General features: G+C 37.6%; 1 protein-coding gene across 2 annotated transcripts in view; it reads right to left on the bottom strand.

Annotated features, from left to right (window-relative positions):
* RAB3C (RAB3C, member RAS oncogene family) overlaps nucleotides 1-15,071 on the bottom strand; it is a 327,998-nt gene extending 312,927 nt beyond the window's left edge. The window contains exon 1 of one of the 2 annotated variants that reach the window (XM_046000834.1): nucleotides 14,846-15,071. In XM_046000834.1, the coding sequence (XP_045856790.1) occupies nucleotides 14,846-14,863 (18 nt within the window). In that variant the 5' untranslated portion in view covers nucleotides 14,864-15,071. Of the gene's footprint in view, nucleotides 1-14,038; nucleotides 14,203-14,845 lie in introns of those variants that run through there. The other variant, XM_046000833.1, reaches the window with a different exon arrangement.
* Nucleotides 15,072-18,090: the final 3,019 nt, after the last annotated feature.

Consider the following 18,090-nt stretch of genomic DNA (forward strand, 5'->3'; position numbering starts at 1 on the left):
TGTGCGATTGCTGCTTGGAACCTCTCTGGCGGTCTGGAGCTGCCCAGACAGCCGCCGCTGCTGTGGTTTTGGGTACAAGGAGGAGATCCTGCATCCCCAGGGACTGTGAATCGGAACCTACTCTGCAAGCAGTGCTACAGAGCATTCTGAGGCTTCTCTCTGAGAGGGAGGTTGGGGTGCAGTTTGCTCTCCTCTAAACCCCCCAAAACCGTCAAAAGCTGTCAAGGCAAGAGAAAACAGATGAACAAACATAAAAATCTCCAGAGAACAAAAGCCTGAAAAAAACGGTTTCCTCAGAGCCCACCCCCTTGAGGGGGGGGCTGGAGGACGTAACTCAGGGAACATCATTGACTGAGAACCCACGTGGCAGGACCCTCCCCCATAAAACCAACCAGAAAGGAAGAAAAAAAAAAGATGACGAGAAAAACTACCACTACTTCATAAATACAACTTTTATTTTTAACTCGTTACAACCATTCTGGTTCATTTTTTTTATACACATAGATAATTTTTTAATCTATTTACCATCACAGTGAGATATCCAGTACATCAAATTCCTTAATAACCTTCTAACCTGAACTTTTTTTTTAAATGTTTCCTTCTGTAACTTTTTTTTTAAATGATTATTTATTTATTTATTTGACAGAGAGAGAGATCACAAGTAGGCAGAGAGGCAGGCAGAGAGAGAGGGGGAAGCAGGCTCCCCGCGGAGCAGAGAGCCCGATGCGGGGCTCGATCCCAGGACCCTGAGATCATGACCTGAGCCGAAGGCAGCGGCTTAATCCACTGAGCCACCCAGGCGCCCCTAACCTGAACTTTTTGATACATACACCCGTGTTTTTCTGTTGTCATTCTATTTTTAAAATTTTTTTAAATTCTAGTTTAGTTTAGTCTCATTTATTCTTTTTTAATTTTTATTTTCTAATATACATAGAGAGTTAAACTTCAAGGTAATCTCCTTTCCCCAATCAATGCTACCCCTTTAGGCAAACCAATTTTTAATCCCCCTTTATCCTAGAAAAGTTGAGTCCCTTAACAAAGACATCAAGATACATCCAGGAAGAATCAAAATAACCTTCCTCACCCACACTGAGAATTTATAACCACTCTCCCATCTTTTCATTCCGCCAGTGTTTCTGTGTATTTGTATTTGTCCTGATAGTATATAAATCTTATACGTGGGGTTCTTTTTGACGAGCTTCTTCCTTTTTTTGCTCATATATATATATATATATATATATATATAATTTTCTCTTGTCATATACTTTTATCAGTCTTTTTGTTTGTTTTTGTTTGTATACTTCATAAATCTTATCTTGGGGCCCATTTGGGCTGAGCTTTCTCTTTTATCTTGCCTTTTTTTCCTGTCTCTCTCTCTCTCTCTCTTTTTCTCTATTTCTTTTTCTTTTCTTTATTTTCTCATTAGGGTGGGGAGTTCTGATTGCACAGAAGCATTCCAGGGTGCACCTTGACTGCACCACAGTCGATACACCCAGCTGCATCCATTCAATCATCTCTTACCAAATGACTAGGAGGAGGAATGCCCAACAGAAGAAAAATACATAGGATGGACCTTTTGCCACAGAGCTAATGGTTATTGACATAGACAATATGTCGGAAAAGGAATTCAGGCTAACAATTATCCAGGCAATAGCTAGGTTGGAGAAAGTCATGGATGACCAAATGGAATTGATTAGGGCAGAACTGAAAGCCACCAGGGATGATGTTCACAATGTTAGGGCAGAACTGAAATCCACCAGAGATGATGTTCAAAATGCTCTCAATGTATTCCAATCTAATCCAAATTCTCTAAAAGCTAGGGGAACTGAGACAGAAGACAGAATGAGTGATCTGGAGGACAAACAGATAGAGCGAAAGGAACAGGAGGAAGCCTGGAACAAACAGCTCAGAAGCCACGAAAACAGAATCAGGGAAATAAATGATGCCATGAAATGTTCCAGCGTCAGAATTATTGGAATCCCTGAAGGGGAAAAAAAGAAAGAAATCTATAAGATATAGTGGAACAAGTTGTCTATGAAAATTTTCCCAATCTCACGAATGGAAACAGCATTCATGTACTAGAGGCAGAACGGTTTCCCCCGAAGATTTTAGATTCTCGAAATTCCTCGCGACACCTGATAGTTAGAATAAAGCATTACAATTCTAGGCAGACTCTCTTGAAAGCAGCTAGGATAAAGAAGCTACTTACATACAGAGGAAAGCCCATTAGAATAACGTCAGACCTGTCCACAGAGACCTGGCAAGCCAGGAAGGGCCGGAAAATATATTCAGAGTACTAAATGAGAAGAACATGCAGCCAAGAATACTTTATCCAGCAAGACTGACATTGAAAATGGATGGAGAGATAAAGAGTTTCCAAGACCGGCAAGGCTTAAAAGACTATGCAACCACCAAGCCGACACTGCAGGAAATTTTAAGGGGGGGGGGGGTTCTATAAAAGAGAAAAAAATCCTAAGAATATCATTGAGCAGAAATATAGAGACAATCTACAGACAGAGAGACTTCAAAGGTAACATGATGTCAATAAAAACGTATCTATCAATAATCACTCTCAATGTGAATGGCCTAAATACGCCTATAAAACGACACAGGGTTGCAGATTGGATAAAACGACAGGACCCATCCATATGTTGTCTACAAGAGACCCATTTTGAACCTAAAGATACACCCAGACTGAAAGTGAATGGATGGAGAAGCATCTTTCATGCCAATGGGTCTCAAAAGAAGGTCGGGGTAGCGATTCTCATATCAGATAAATTAGATTTTAAACTAAAGACTGTAGTCAGAGATACAGAAGGACACTACATAATTCTTAAAGGGACTATCCACCAAGATGATCTAACAATTGTAAATATCTATGCCCCCAATATGGGAGCAGCTAATTACATAAGAAAACTATTAATCAAGATAAAGAGTCATATTGATATGAATACATAATAGTAGGAGATCTTAATACGCCTCTCTCAGTAATAGACAGATCACCGAAGCAGAAAATCAATAAAGAAATAAGAGCATTGAATGAAACATTGGACCAGATGGACCTCATAGACATATACAGAACATTCCACCCTAAAACAACAGAATACTCATTCTTCTCAAGTGCACATGGAACCTTCTCCAGAATAGACCACATACTCGGTCACAAAGCAGGACTCAACCAATACCAAAAGACTGACATTATTCCCTGCATATTCTCAGATCACAATGCTTTGAAACTGGAGCTCAATCAAAAGGAAAAGTTTGGAAGGAACTCAAACACCTAGAAGCTAAAGACCACCTTGTTTAAGAATGCTTGGATCAACCAGGAGATCAAAGAAGAACTTAAACAATTCATGGAAACCAATGAGAATGAAGACACTTCGGTCCAAAACTTATGGGATACAGCAAAGGCGGTTCTAAGGGGGAAACACATAGCCATCCAAGCCTCCCTCAAAAAAATTGAAAAATCCAGAATACACCAGCTGTCATCTCTACACCTTAAAGAACTGGAAAATCAACAACAAATCAAACCAACTCCACACATAAGAAGGGAAATAATCAAGATTAGAGCAGAGATCAATGAGGTAGAAACCAGAGATACAGTAGAACGTATCAATGAAACTAGAAGCTGGTTTTTTGAAAGAATCAATAAGATCGATAAACCATTGGCCACACTAATCCAAAAGAAAAGAGAGAAAGCCCAAATTAATAAAATTATGAATGAAAAGGGAGAGATCACAACTAACACCAAGGAAATAGAAACAATCATCAGAAATTATTACCAACAATTATAAGCCAATAAGCTAAGAAACCTAGATAAAATGTATGCATTCCTGGAAAGCTATAAACTCCCAAAATTGAACCAGGAAGAAACTGACAACCTGAATAGACTGATATCTAGTAACGAGATTGAAGCAGTGATCAAAAACCTCCCCCAAAACAAGAGCCCAGGACCTGACGGATTCCCTGGGGAATTCTACCAAACTTTCAAAGAAGAAATAACACCAATTCTCCTGAAGCTGTTTCAAAAAATTGAAGCAGAAGGAAAACTTCCAGACTCTTTTTATGAAGCCAGCATTACCCTGATCCCCAAACCAGGCAAAGACCCTACCAAAAAGGACAATTTCAGACCAATATCACTGATGAATATGGATGCTAAGATTCTCAAGATCCTAGCAAACAGGATCCAGCAGCACATTAAAAAGATTATCCACCATGACCAGGTGGGATTCATCCCTGGGTTACAAGGATGGTTCAACATTCGCAAATCAATCAATGTGATAGAAAAAAATCAATAAGAGAAGAAAGAACCACATGGTGCTCTCAATTGATGCAGAAAAAGCATTTGGCAAAATCCAGCAGCTGTTCCTGATGAAAACGCTTCAAAGTATAGGGATAGAGGGAACATTCCTGAACTTCATAAAATCTGTCTATGAAAGACCCACATCAAATATCATCCTCAATGGGAAAATGCCTGCAGCCTTCCCGTTGAGATCAGGAACACGACAAGGATGCTCACTCTCACCACTCTTGTTCAACATAGTATTAGAAGTCCTAGCAACAGCAATCAGACAACAAAGAGAAATAAAAGGTATGCAAATTGGCAATGAAGAAGTCAAACTCTCTCTCTCTTCGCAGATGACATGATTCTTTATATGGAAAACCCCAAAGACTCCACCCCCAAACTACTAGAACTCATACAACAATTCAGTAACGTGGGAGGATACAAAATCAATGTACAGAAATCAGTGGCTTTCTTATACACTAACAATGAAAATACAGAAAGGGAAATTAGAGAATCGATTCCATTTACTATAGCACCAAGAACCATAAGATACCTGGGAATAATCCTAACCAAAGAGGTAAAAGATCTGTACTCGGGGAACTACAGAACACTCAAGAAAGAAATTGAAGAAGACACAAAAAGATGGAAGACCATTCCATGCTCTTGGATTGGAAGGATAAACATTGTTAAAATGTCTATACTGCCTAGAGCAATCTATACTTTTAATGCCATTCCAATCAAAATTCCACTGGTATTCTTCAAAGAGCTGGAGCAAATAATCCTAAAATTTGTATAGAATCAGAAGAGACCTCGAATTGCTAAGGAAATGTTGAAAAACAAAAAACTGACGGCATCACGTTACCTGATTTCAAGCTTTACTACAAAGCTGTGATCACCAAGACAGTGTGGTACTGGCATAAAAACAGACACATAGACCAGTGGAACAGAGTAGAGAGCTCAGATATGGACCCTCAACTCTATGGTCAAATAATCTTTGACAAAACAGGAAAAAATATACAGTGGAAAAAAGACAGTCTCTTCAGTAAATGGTGCTGGGAAAACTGGACAGCTACATGTAGAAGAAGGAAACTCGACCATTCTCTTACACCGTAAACAAAGATAAACTCGAAATGGATAAGAGACCTCAATGTGAGACAGGACTCCATCAGAATTCTAGAGGAGAACATAGGCAGTAACCTCTTTGATATCAGCCACAGCAACTTCTTTCAAGATATGTCTCCAAAGGCAAAGGAAACAAAAGCGAAAATGAACTTTTGGGACTTCATCAAGATCAAAAGCTTCTGCACAGCAAAGGAAACAGTCAACAAAACAAAAAGGCAACCCACGGAATGGGAGAAGATATTTGCAAATGACAGTACAGACAAAAGGTTGATATCCAGGATCTATAAAGAATTCCTCAAACTCAACACACACAAAACAGATAATCATATCAAAAAATGGGCAGAAGATACATACAGACACTTCTCCAATGAAGTCATACAAATGGCTATCAGACACATGAAAAAATGCTCATCATCACTAGCCACCAGGGAGATTAAAATTAAAACCACATTGAGATATCACCTTACACCAGTTAGAATGGCCAAAATTAGAAAGACAGGAAACAACATGTGTTGGAGAGGATGTGGAGAAAGGGTGAACCCTCTTACACTGTTGGTGGGAATGCAAGTTGGTGCAGCCACTTTGGAAAACAGTGTGGAGATTCCTGAAGAAATTAAAAATAGAGCTTCCTTATGACCCTGCAATTGCACTACTGGGTATTTACCCCAAAGATACAGATGTAGTGAAAAGAAGAGCCATCTGTACCCCCAATGTTTATAGCAGCAATGGCCACAGTTGCCAAACTGTGGAAAGAACCACGATGCCCTTCAACGGACGAATGGACTAGGAAGATGTGGTCCATATACACAATGGAGTATTATGCCTCCATCAGAAAAGATGAATACCCAACTTTTGTAGCAACATGGACGGGACTGGAGGAGATTATGCTGAGTGAAATAAGTCAAGCAGAGGGAGTCAAATATCATATGGTTTCACTTATTTGTGGAGCATAACAAATAATATGAAGGACATGGGGAGATGGAGAGGAGGAAGGAGTTGAGGGAAATTGGAAGGGGAGATAAACCATGAGAGACTATGGACTCTGAAAAACAACCTGAGGGTTTTGAAGGGGCGGGGGGTGGGAGGTTGGGGAACCAGGTGGTGGGTAATAGGGAGGACACGTATTGCATGGAGCACTGGGTGTGGTGCAAAAACAATGTATACTGTTACACTGAAAAGAAATTAAAAACAAAAAAGGTTATTTGAGGATAATAAGGCATTGATAAACATCTAGTAACATATGGAGAAAGAGAGAGGGGGAGAACTCAAATTGTCAAAAATACAAATTAAAGAGGAGATATCATTATAGACCTAAGAAAAATTAAATAATAATAAAATATTTTGAATAACTTTGTCAGTAAATTTGAAAAATTAGACAACAAATAAAATTTAACAAAACTGACCCAAGATGAAATAGAAAACATATATGTGCATAATTAGTTTTCTACTACTGCTATAACAGATATTTAAAACAGCACCCAATAACTATATGAGTCAGAAGCCTGTACAGTGTGACTCAGCTGGGTACACCGCTCACTCTGCTAAGGACTTACAATGCCAAAATCAATGTGTTGGCTGGAGTGGTTCTTACCTGGAGGCTCTGAGGAAAATTCTGCCTCTAAGCTCATTCAGGTTGTTGGGAGAACTCACTTGCTTGTGGCTGTCGGACTGAGATTTCTATTTTCTTGATGTATTGACTTCATCTTTAAGCCAACAAGTCTCATGCTTCAAATCTTTGACTTTTCCTTCTTCCACATCTGACGGCAGCCAGAGAAACTTCTCTGCTCTTAACAACTCATGTGATTAGATTGGACCAACCTGATAATCCAAATTAATTTCCCTATTTTAAAGTGTGTAACATTCACTACATCTGCAAAGTCCCCTTTGTTATGTTAATATAATTTATTCCAGGGATTGTTTCAAGGTTTAAGCCATAGATATCCTTGGAGGAGGGAGGGAGCTATTCTGCTTACCACAGTATAATAAAGGAAGATAAATTATAGATGACAGATCGATCAACCAATGCAGAGATAGATTGATAGAAAGATAACTGAAGTTGTTTAAAATTTTTTTTCCACAAAGAAAACTCCAGGTTCCAATGGTTTCATTTATAAAGTCTATCAAATACTTTATGAACCCAAATATACCAATCTTAGACACTAAAATCATTTAGAAAACTGTAGTGAAAATTACACTTTTCAGTTTGTTTTAAAAGGCCTGCATAACTCCCATATTGTAATATCATAAAAACATTACAAGAAAATCATATACCAATATCCATCATGAGTTTAAATGCAAAAATCCTCGAAATATGATCAAATTGAATCCAATGATACATAGAAAAAATAATACATCATAGCTAACAGGGGTTTATCTAAGGAATACCAGATTAACTAAAAATAAATCAATATATTGGGATCGGGAGGGAGACAAACCATAAGCGATTCTTAATCTCACAAAACAAACTGAGGGTTGCCGGGGAAAGGGGGTTATGGAGAGGGTGGTGGGGTTATGGACATTGGGGAGGGTATGTGCTATGGTGAGTGCTGTGAAGTGTGTAAGCTTGACAGACCTGTGCCCCTGGGGCAAATAATACATTATATGTTAATTAAAAAAATTTTTTTAAAGTTAAAAAAAAAAACAAAAAAACAAAACAAAACAAAAAAAACCAGGACCCTCTAGAAATGTATTCCCAACTCCAAGGGTTTAGGTGGTAGTGGAAGGAGGTGCACAAAGAGGAAGGGTGGAAGGTCAGGGCGATAGCTGGAGATGTTAATAAACAAGATGGCCATTAAAAAAATCAATCAATCAATAAATCAATATAAGCAACAAGATACAGGACACTCATTATGCAATTACCACAACAGATGCAGGAAAAATATTTGACAAAATTCAACATGCATTGAATGCTAAAAACAAATACTCTCAGCAAATTAGCAATGAAAAGAAATTTTCTCAATATAACAAGGGTATCATACCCATCACAACAACAGCAACAACAACAAAAAAAACAACTACAGCTAAGTTCCTACGAACTGGTGAAAGATGTAAGGCTTTCCCCCTAAGACTGAGAACAAGACAAGGATGTCTACTCCTCATTTCTACTCAACACTGTACTGGACATCCTACTCTGTGGAATAAGATGGGGTGGGGGGGAAGGAGGTTACTGAAAAGGAAGAAGTAAACTGCTTTTTTTTTTTAAGATTTTATTTATTTATTTGACAGACAGAGATCACAAGTAGGCAGAGAGGCAGGCAGAGAGAGAAGAGGAAGCAGGCTCCCTGCTGAGCAGAATGCCCAACGTGGGGCTTGATCCCAGGACCCTGGGATCATGACCTGAGCCGAAGGCAGAGGCTTTAACCCACTGAGCCACCCAGGCGCCCCCTAAACTGCTTTTATTTGCAAATGATACTACTGTTTCTGTAGAAATTCTTAAGCAATCTAAAAAATCCACTAGAAATAAATAAATGTAGCAAGGTCTTAGGACACAGTCAAGACAAACAAATCAAAGGAAGTGTGTAGTCCAGATATATAGAGAGAAAGAGCCCATCTATAATGAATAACATAGATTTCGTCCAAATCTTTAAAAATTCGTCAAAAGACAGTATTAAGAATATGAGTATTCAAGCTACAGACTAACAGAAAATATTTTTAAATATATACATTTATATTAATATATTAACACATTAAATATATGTATATATATATATGTACAGACATATATATATCGGACAAAGAACTAGTTTCAAATTTATATAAAGGCCTACAAGTAAACAATAAAACAATCTTCCATAAGAACAAATGGTTAAAGAAAACTTTAACAAAGGTAGTTATATAAATGACCAGTAAACACATGAAAATGTGCCAAAATCACTGGACATCAGGAAAATGCAAATTCAAATCACAGTGATATACCACAAAACACCCATTAAAGTGACCAAAATTAAAAAGACAACTGACACCATATGCTGAGGATTGTAAAGCTACTGGAACGCTCAACATTGCTAGTAAGAAGTACTACCATTTGACTTTTTTACAGTTAAACATACACTTACCCTTTACCCCAACAATTTTACTTTTAGGTATTTATCCAGGAGAAATGAAAGCATATTACAAAAGACCAATATGATACTGCTTATAGCCTTAACAATAACAGGACCAAACTGGAAATTACCTTTTTAAATCCACCAACTGGGGAATGGATTTTACAAGTATGGAAGTATAGTAGATTAATACAAAAGTATAATATGCATCAATAAAAAGGAATGATTATTGATACATGTGACAACATAGATTAATCCCATACACATTATCCTAAGCAAAATAAGAAAGACTCAAGAGTAGATAGTGCATGTTCTACTACAAATATTGAACGTTTCACAGAACTACATAAAGTTCTAGAATAAATCAAGCTGCTTTATGATTAAAAAAGAGTCAAGACTTTAAGTCAGGGAATTAACTAGGAAAAATATGAATGAAAGAACTTCCGGGGTTGGTTGGAAATGTTTTATATCTTTATAATAGTGGGTGTTACACAGGTATATCCATGTATCAAAAATCATAAAATTGTTCACTTAAGATTTGTGTATTTCAATGTACATTAATATCTAAAAACTGTAAATAAATGAAAAAATTCTGAAATCTACCTAATTCCAAGTAAATCTAAAATATTTCATCTTCACATGTCATAGTTACCTACTAAGATTATTCTTGTAAACCTTCTGAAACCAATTAATAAATTAAAAAAGAAGAAGAAGAAAATGGTTGGATAACCCTTTACCTATACAACACTTTTGAGGTAACACAACTGTTTGTTAGGTTGGGTGTCTTTTGTGTATCCCCAGTCCTAGGAAAACCCATTCCTTTGCATAAAAAATATATTTTTTTCTTGGAATATGATGGCCAGGAAAGGAATTTTCAGTTTCACTACAAGCTTAGAGTGGCAAAGGAAAGCTGTGATTACACCATGTAATAAATCCACAACTTCTTAGACTGAAAAAGTGGAAAAGGATAATGATTTTTATATCATGAAGTTTTATTTTTACTACAATTAATGCCCCTTTCTATACTCCACTTTCCTTTACAGAAGAAAGACACTTCCATAATTTGTTTAAATAGAGTCAGAAAGTATTTATGTCAACTAGGAGTTTTCTCTGTTTCTATAAGGGGTGAAGACTAAATTTTCATTTCTTATAAAGATAAAGGGATAAAGGTTAGATTTGGTCAGAATGCCATGTCCTTTTAGAGCCAAATGAAACAGTGATATTTAGACTACAATCCTTTGTGAGTTGTTTTTGTATAAAGCATGACTGTATTTAATATCTATTATAGCTTTTACTTCACCTTCATCTTTAGCATACATCTATATTCTTTCTTCAATCCTCCTCATTTTTAGTCAAACAACCCTTTTATTTTTTCCACTCTGCTTCATGCTGTGGGTAAATGTTTCTTTGTTTTAATTTCCTTAACAGTTCAAAGGCTATACATTTATGAGATGACCCAAAAGCTTATAGATAACAACACTAAAGACCAGCATTTAATGAGAGACAATGGATCCCACTTTGGTCCTGCAAGAAAATAAGTATATCTGCAAGAAATTGAAATTCCAGAAACAGAAAGCAAACTATATCACCAGGGCCCTTGTTCTTTACATCACCTCTGTGTGTTTTCTTGAGGGACACAATAATAGAAGAAAGAACCCAACTTTCTAGACAGAAATCTGGGAGATTTTGATTCTGTCATATTGGAAAAGTTATTTAATCTTAATAAGCTCCAGTACCTTACTGTAATTAGGGTAATGGTGACCTCTAGGATTGTTTTGTGTTTTACACACACACACACACACACACACACACAATCTGTGTCTCTCTATCTCTCACACACGCACACACACAATGAGATCTGAATGTAAGGAATGGTGCTTGGCACAGACAAAGCAGTAGATAAACTAGAATTTGTTCATTTCTGGCTCTTGAATCAAATGACAATTTGTACATCAGAGTTTTGCCCTCAAGTCATGAGCACTGCTAGTCCCCATTTCATTGGGCCTTCAGAATTTATGGACTCAATGAATGAGAAAATACAAAATGACCATCTCCTACATTAAAATTCTAACCCATTATTTGGAACACTTACCAAATGCTATTCCTAGTTATTTAGTCACAAAGGAAATATAGATATCAAAGACTATCATTATGTATTATTTTAATAGTTACTATAAAAAAACAATTATTATCCCTCATTTTGCTTCAATTCAGGGAGAAATATTCTTCAGAAAATATTCATATATCAAAGACATATACCTTGAACAGACCACTAAGATATATATATATAAGCACATCAAATGCTTTTTTAAAAAAATTACCTAATTTTTAAATGTTTCCTTGAAATAAAATAAATAAAGAAGCCAGCAATTAAAGAGCTTGTTTTTGTTTCACATCAGCAAATGGCCTAAATAATATTAAATGGGGAAGAGAATTTCTTAGGATAAATGAACTATAAAATAAAATGAGGATTTGCTTGTGACTCATTTTTCAGAAACTACATAAAATATTTGGAGGCATATATCTCAAATGATGATGTGGTTCAATCTTTTAAAAAAAAAAGGAAAAAATAGAAATGTCAACTACTTATCTTGTTGCATTTTCATGTATCAAAGTCACCTGGAATAAACGATTATATTCCAGAAGTATGGGTACTGAGACATTACTTGCCACTTAAAGAAAATAAAAGCATGTTTATAGTTTTTATTCTTCCTATCATTGTATATATTTGAAACCCTGAATAATAATATATTTGAAAACCTGATAGAGAGTCATCATAGCAAAAATTTACTTGTTAAATGGAATTAGTGAATGTGTTTTAATTAAATACACCTCAGAAAAAAGTCTTTGATTTCTTAAATTATACATAGAATTCATCATATTATTTGGACATTTAATTTTTAAGTTTCAAAAATCTAGCCCAATGAATAAAATATAATACAAATATAAAAATAACTTTATCCACAAATAAACTAATTTTATTACCTATTTTTACAATAATTCATTGAAGTTCTGAATAAAATAGAGAATTATAGTGCCTACTACCTAGTTGATATGAAATGATTTAAATTCTTCCTAAGGCATTAATTTCATACAGTCTATAACATTTTAATGGCCTTGTGAACATTCTAAGCAACTCTTCTAAGAAAATAAAAATTCAGATGCAGCATAGTTTTTTTAGTAATTTATTTTGATAGACTTCAGTGCGTATATGAGGTTGACTTCAAATACTAACAATCTACTTGCAAAGTCTACTGTCAATGTTTACTTATAATCAAATATGATTAATTTAGCCAGTTGGTTCCTGGCAGTACCCCCAGTAATGGAAAATTATCATAAGCCAATATATCTTGATTACAACAGCCTGTACCTTTATTGTCTGTCCAGATTCCTTTCACATCAGGTCTGTAATGAAAAGCTAAGTCACAAACAGAGGTATTAGAAGATACACAATGGGACCACTGGTTTTTAGAACAAATCATATTTTTAATAACTCATAATGTAATTTGAGGTCTTCCGTTATATAATCCCTCAACAAACAAATTCTACAGATTTTTTTCCACTTAATATCACTGTTAAATCACATAACCTATAAAATAAATTAAAAGTAAACCAGTATATGTTTAAAGTCTTTGATTTGTGAAGAAAACAACTGGGAAGCGTTTAAGCAAGTATTAAAAACAAATATTTATATTGTTAGATTTGGCAGCAGAGGTGGGTTCTCAAGAGAGACAACATGTTCCAAATGGTGTATTCCATTCTCTTCTCAGCCCCATTCATAAAGTGCCTCTCTGTTAGGCAACAGGATCACTCTGCTAGATTAATGAACACAGGTTGATGTTTAGCATTAACTGGTTGTGCATACAAAGAAGAAAGCACCACTCATTTTTACTTAAAAACAAAATCTGCCTAAGCAACATGCTTAGGCAGAGGCATCTTTCCACGAAGTCATAGTAACCAAACCTAACTGAATGGGGAAACGGAACGCAGGACAAATGGGCACACCACTCAGGATACCTCAGAGGGGGTTCTCAGAAATGCAGAGTAAACCAGTTTTGTGGATAGAGATTAAAGGCTGCCGAGCCTCTGGCATGTGTTTATTATTCTTCCCCATACTACTAGGACCCTAATTGAAGACAAGAGACTTTGGGGGATCCTAACATTATTTAGCCTTTCTTAACGCGCCCTTAACCAAGTGGAATTCGCTCCATCCCGACTCCTATAGAGACCTCGCAATCCCAAACCTGAAATCATTGCACTTGCACCGGGATCACAAACCAGGCCAGCCAGGAGGGAAGATCAGTGGCAATACCAGATCGCCTGTTCCCCTGACTTTTGTTTGCTCGGGTTTACATTTTAGACGGACATTCACATCCTCCCTGCGGAGTCTGGGAAGATATTAAATACTCCTATCCCTCATCAAGACAACCCAATCACAGCCCCGCAGAACACAGAGTAACCCAACGGTGTCCCCAAGACCGAGTCTGAGCCTAGACCTTCCCTGAGGTCGAGCACAATTTGTGCTTGGAGAGAGAAGAAAGCATCTGTCTCAATTCCTCCTGAGGCCATACTTTCTGTATAGACCCACCTGCATGGGAGCTTCGTGTCTCATTGTTCTCAAAATGTCCTTTCTCTCTGGTTAAGACAGCGCTGGCGAGGGCGCTGGGTCAAGCATGCACAGCCCGCGCGCTCCACGTTCCACACTCTGCGCTCTTGGGGGTTCACTAACCGGCTCCAACATCAGCACCGGAGCTGTCCCCTCCTTGGCGCCGCACACGCGTACTGGCCGGGAGTCCCGCGCGCTCCTGGGACTTGTAGTTTTAACGCGCAGAGCTTTTCTCGAAAACCAGCGAGCCTTGAACTACAACTCCCGGCAAGCAAGCACCTAAAGAGGCTACTCTTCCAGTCAGACTTGGCCTCGGAGCCTCCCTTCGCCTCCCTTGGAATAGCTCCTGGTTGTGACTGCTCGGAGCCTCCCAGCCAATTTCTTTGCGAGGCTCAGGAAAAAGTGACTCCAGCTCGTATCAGCGGGGGAATTTTCCCTTTGTACTCACAGATTTCCGTGGCTAGACTGTGATTTTCTGGTTAGGAAACGCACTACCTTGTGCTAATTCCCGATACAAGAAAAACCGGAGCTGCGTTCTGGGACTTTCCGCCTTACACCTCCTTATCCCGAAACGGGAAAGTTTACACATTTCCACAAGCAGAGTGGGGTGGTTTTACGATCTCATTCAACAAACACGGGGAAGAAAGATGAATAGCACACACAGAAAGAAAGTAGTTCACTCGCACAATTGCATTGACAAGGCACGCGCGCGCGCACACGCACACACCCCAAAGTCCGTCAAAGCGACATTTCGCTCAGAGCATGCAGGAGGAACTCCATTCGGCTCACCTTTCCGTACAGCTCCATTGCAACTTGAGGTTCCGAAATTCTCAGTAACGCCTGCTCCTACAAATGAGGTTAGGGTCTTACACAGGAAGCTGAGCTAAACGCACAACACAATGGAAGGGGTGGGGGTGGCGGCTGGCGGAGGGAGAAACGAGAACGGGGAGAGTACAGCTGATTTAGATAGATGGCTTCTTTCCTCTGGAGGGAAAGCGTGGAATCTTCAAGTGCCAGCTGCGAAGAAAAGGCTGAGAATCTCTTAGCAAGTGCCAGGGGCGCGATTGCGATGGGCAGCCCCTCCCGAGGCCCTCCCCCAAGCACCTTCTACCGTCATTAGCGCGCACACACAAGCTCTGCTGGCCTCGGGCTGGAGAGCTGATAGGGCACTGGGTTATTTATCCAAAGCAAGTCACATAAAATGAACACATTCATCACCAGAGCCCAGAAGCACCGTCACAGAATGAGATAGGAGACCTCCATTAAGTTATCCTGTTCTTTCTTTAATGCATTTATTCCTTACGTTACAAAGGTACTCATCCCGGATGAGTTCAAAAGTGGTTTTGAAATCTAACCTTACTTTTGTCATACTTATTTTCGCTCTAATTTGACTCAGATGTGTGCTACCCATGTTCTCTGTACCTATCTAGGGACACCCCTCTCCCTTTAAGAGTTAATCAGTCCAGTAATGATTCCTGACTTTTGCATGAGGTCGAAATGATTATTATTGGGAGGCAGAATGGAAAAAGAATCACTTGATATTGGTTCAGAGGCATGCGAATAATAATCTGAATCGGCTTGAAACTTCTTTGCATTACACAAAACAATGGAACAGAGGTTCTGAAAATCAAAGGTGCTTTAAAATCTCTTGGGGGTAGGTATTTAAAATTCATATTCTCAAGACATGCATAGGAACTCTGATTTACTATTTGTGATGAGAAGTCCAGGAATTAGCGTTTTAAATAAATACTCCAGCAATTCCCATTCGAGAAAGACTACCTTAAAAGAATTTGTATGTAAGAAATGTTCAAAAATTTCACAGATTGACTCATAATGCAACAACGATATACTGGGAGCCTCCTGGGTTCAAAATACCTCATTAGCTTTAGTTTTATTTTGTTTTGTTTTTGTATTCTGTTTTTCTTAAGAAATCTAAGATCTGTTTTCTAATTTTGTGGTCCCTGAGAATGGAATATGATATGGACCCAGGTAAATAGTTTTTACAACTTCTCAGAAAATAAAATTTAAAATGTTCCATGCCTAGTTGAAGTTATGTGATGTTAGAGCAATTTCATTTAAATTAATTAATAACAAAAGGTAAAGGGAACCTAGTGTCACTATGTTTCATTGAAGCACTTATCAGAAGTTAAGACTTCTGTACTTTTTAAAAAAGACTAATTTAAGGGTACAGCTCTGTATATTTTTGCCAAAGAGAAGTGCCAAAAAAATAATGACACTTGTATACTTATTTGGAATTTAATAATAAAAATCTGTACAGCTACTTTCTTCAGAAGAATTTCCTGTAATATTTATGCTATCACTACTTTCTAAAATTCTCAGAATTCAGAGTCTGTTAATCATAGAACATATTTAAATGTTCCAAATGATGACATGTTAGATTTACTAGTCTTTGAGAAGTTCATGCCTTCTTAACATTTTCTAAAAATGAAATCTTTCTCAGTTTCCTAGTATGTCTTTTATTTGTGAGAGAACCCATGAAAATCGAGTTGTGAAAAAAAAAAAAACGAGAGTTGCAAAAGTTTTGAGGAACTTAATTCCATTCTGTTTCTCATATTTTAGTTGGGTGTATTTAAGTGGGTAGGGGGAATTGAAAGAAAGAAAGAAAGAACGAACGAACTATCCAGGGATTAACTAAACAAACAAAAGTGGACTGGAGCTGATTATCCCCCTAAAGTCGAAGCAAGAGCGCTTCAGCTTTGTTTAGAATCAAGCCATCATCAATGAGTTTCATTCTCAAGGTCACCAGATGACTGCTGAAGCTCCAGCTCTCACATCTACATTGTACCCAGCAAGAAGGAAGGATGACAGGCATTCCCCCATTCCATTAAATACACCAGGGCTCTTAGATCATCGTGCCTAGAACTTAATCTTGTGATCTTACCTAATTGCAAGGCAAAGGCTGAGAAATGTGACCCCCATTCTGGGTAAACATTTGCCCAGTTGAAAATCAGGAATTTGGTCACAAAAGAAAGGAAGAACAGGTATTGGGAGATAGCTGGTAGTCTTAACCACAAAGTATCAGGGGACTATAAAGTTTGCTGCTTTTTCACTTGCCATTTTACTGAAATGTGAATGTCTAATTATTTAAAATTTACCAATTCCCAGGGATGTATATAATTTAACAACAATCAAACCTTAAAACCAATCAATTACCTAAAAGTTAGAATATCCTGGCTTTTTTTTTTTAAAGCACTTTATTTATTTGAGAGAGAGAGAGAGAGAGCAGAAGCAGGGGAAAAGGGCAGAGGGAGAGGGAGAAGCAGATGTGAGACTCATTACCAAAACCCTAAAATCATGACCTGAGCCCAAGGCAGAGGCTTAACTGACTGAGCCAGGCCCCCCCCCAAAATATTCTGGCCCTTATTGGGGTAACAGTGAAAGAGGGAAGTCTTCTTCATTTACATGTGAATCTGGGATTAAGAGTTGATATTAAAAAGACTTTAAAAGGCAGAATATAGTTAAAAGAAGCCAAAAGGGCCACCAGCGAATGTCAGGGAATATGTAACATAAGCACCTCCCCATACTGAAATATAGAGGAGACTCAAAGGCCCTGAGGCCCCAAGAAGGTGATATACCCAGAGTCACATAGATCATTAAAGGAATAGGCTGGAATGATAACTCTTAAATCTCTGTCTTTGGGTCCAGTTTTTTGCTGTTGTTCCCAAACACTATTCATTATTGATTGGATTTTTATAACCCTGCATTTATTTAATATTTACCAATATTCATTCTGTTGTTTCATGTATCTAATTTACCTATCATTCACTTTGTTATCAATCCATGTCTGTGTCAGATCTATTAAATGGCAAAATTCTATCCAGTAGAGTCAAATTGAGATAATTTATTTGGATACAGAAGAGCCAAAACCAAAATAATTAAGTATTAATTAATAGTGACGATATTGGTTAAATTAAAAATAGCAACAGACATTTTGTTCCCACCACTATAACCATCTCTCCATTAGGACATTCACTAAAAATAAAATGTTAGTATAAGAGATACGAATGTCCCTG

This window comes from Meles meles, chromosome 3, assembly GCF_922984935.1.
Source record: "Meles meles chromosome 3, mMelMel3.1 paternal haplotype, whole genome shotgun sequence".
Lineage (NCBI taxonomy): Eukaryota > Metazoa > Chordata > Mammalia > Carnivora > Mustelidae > Meles > Meles meles.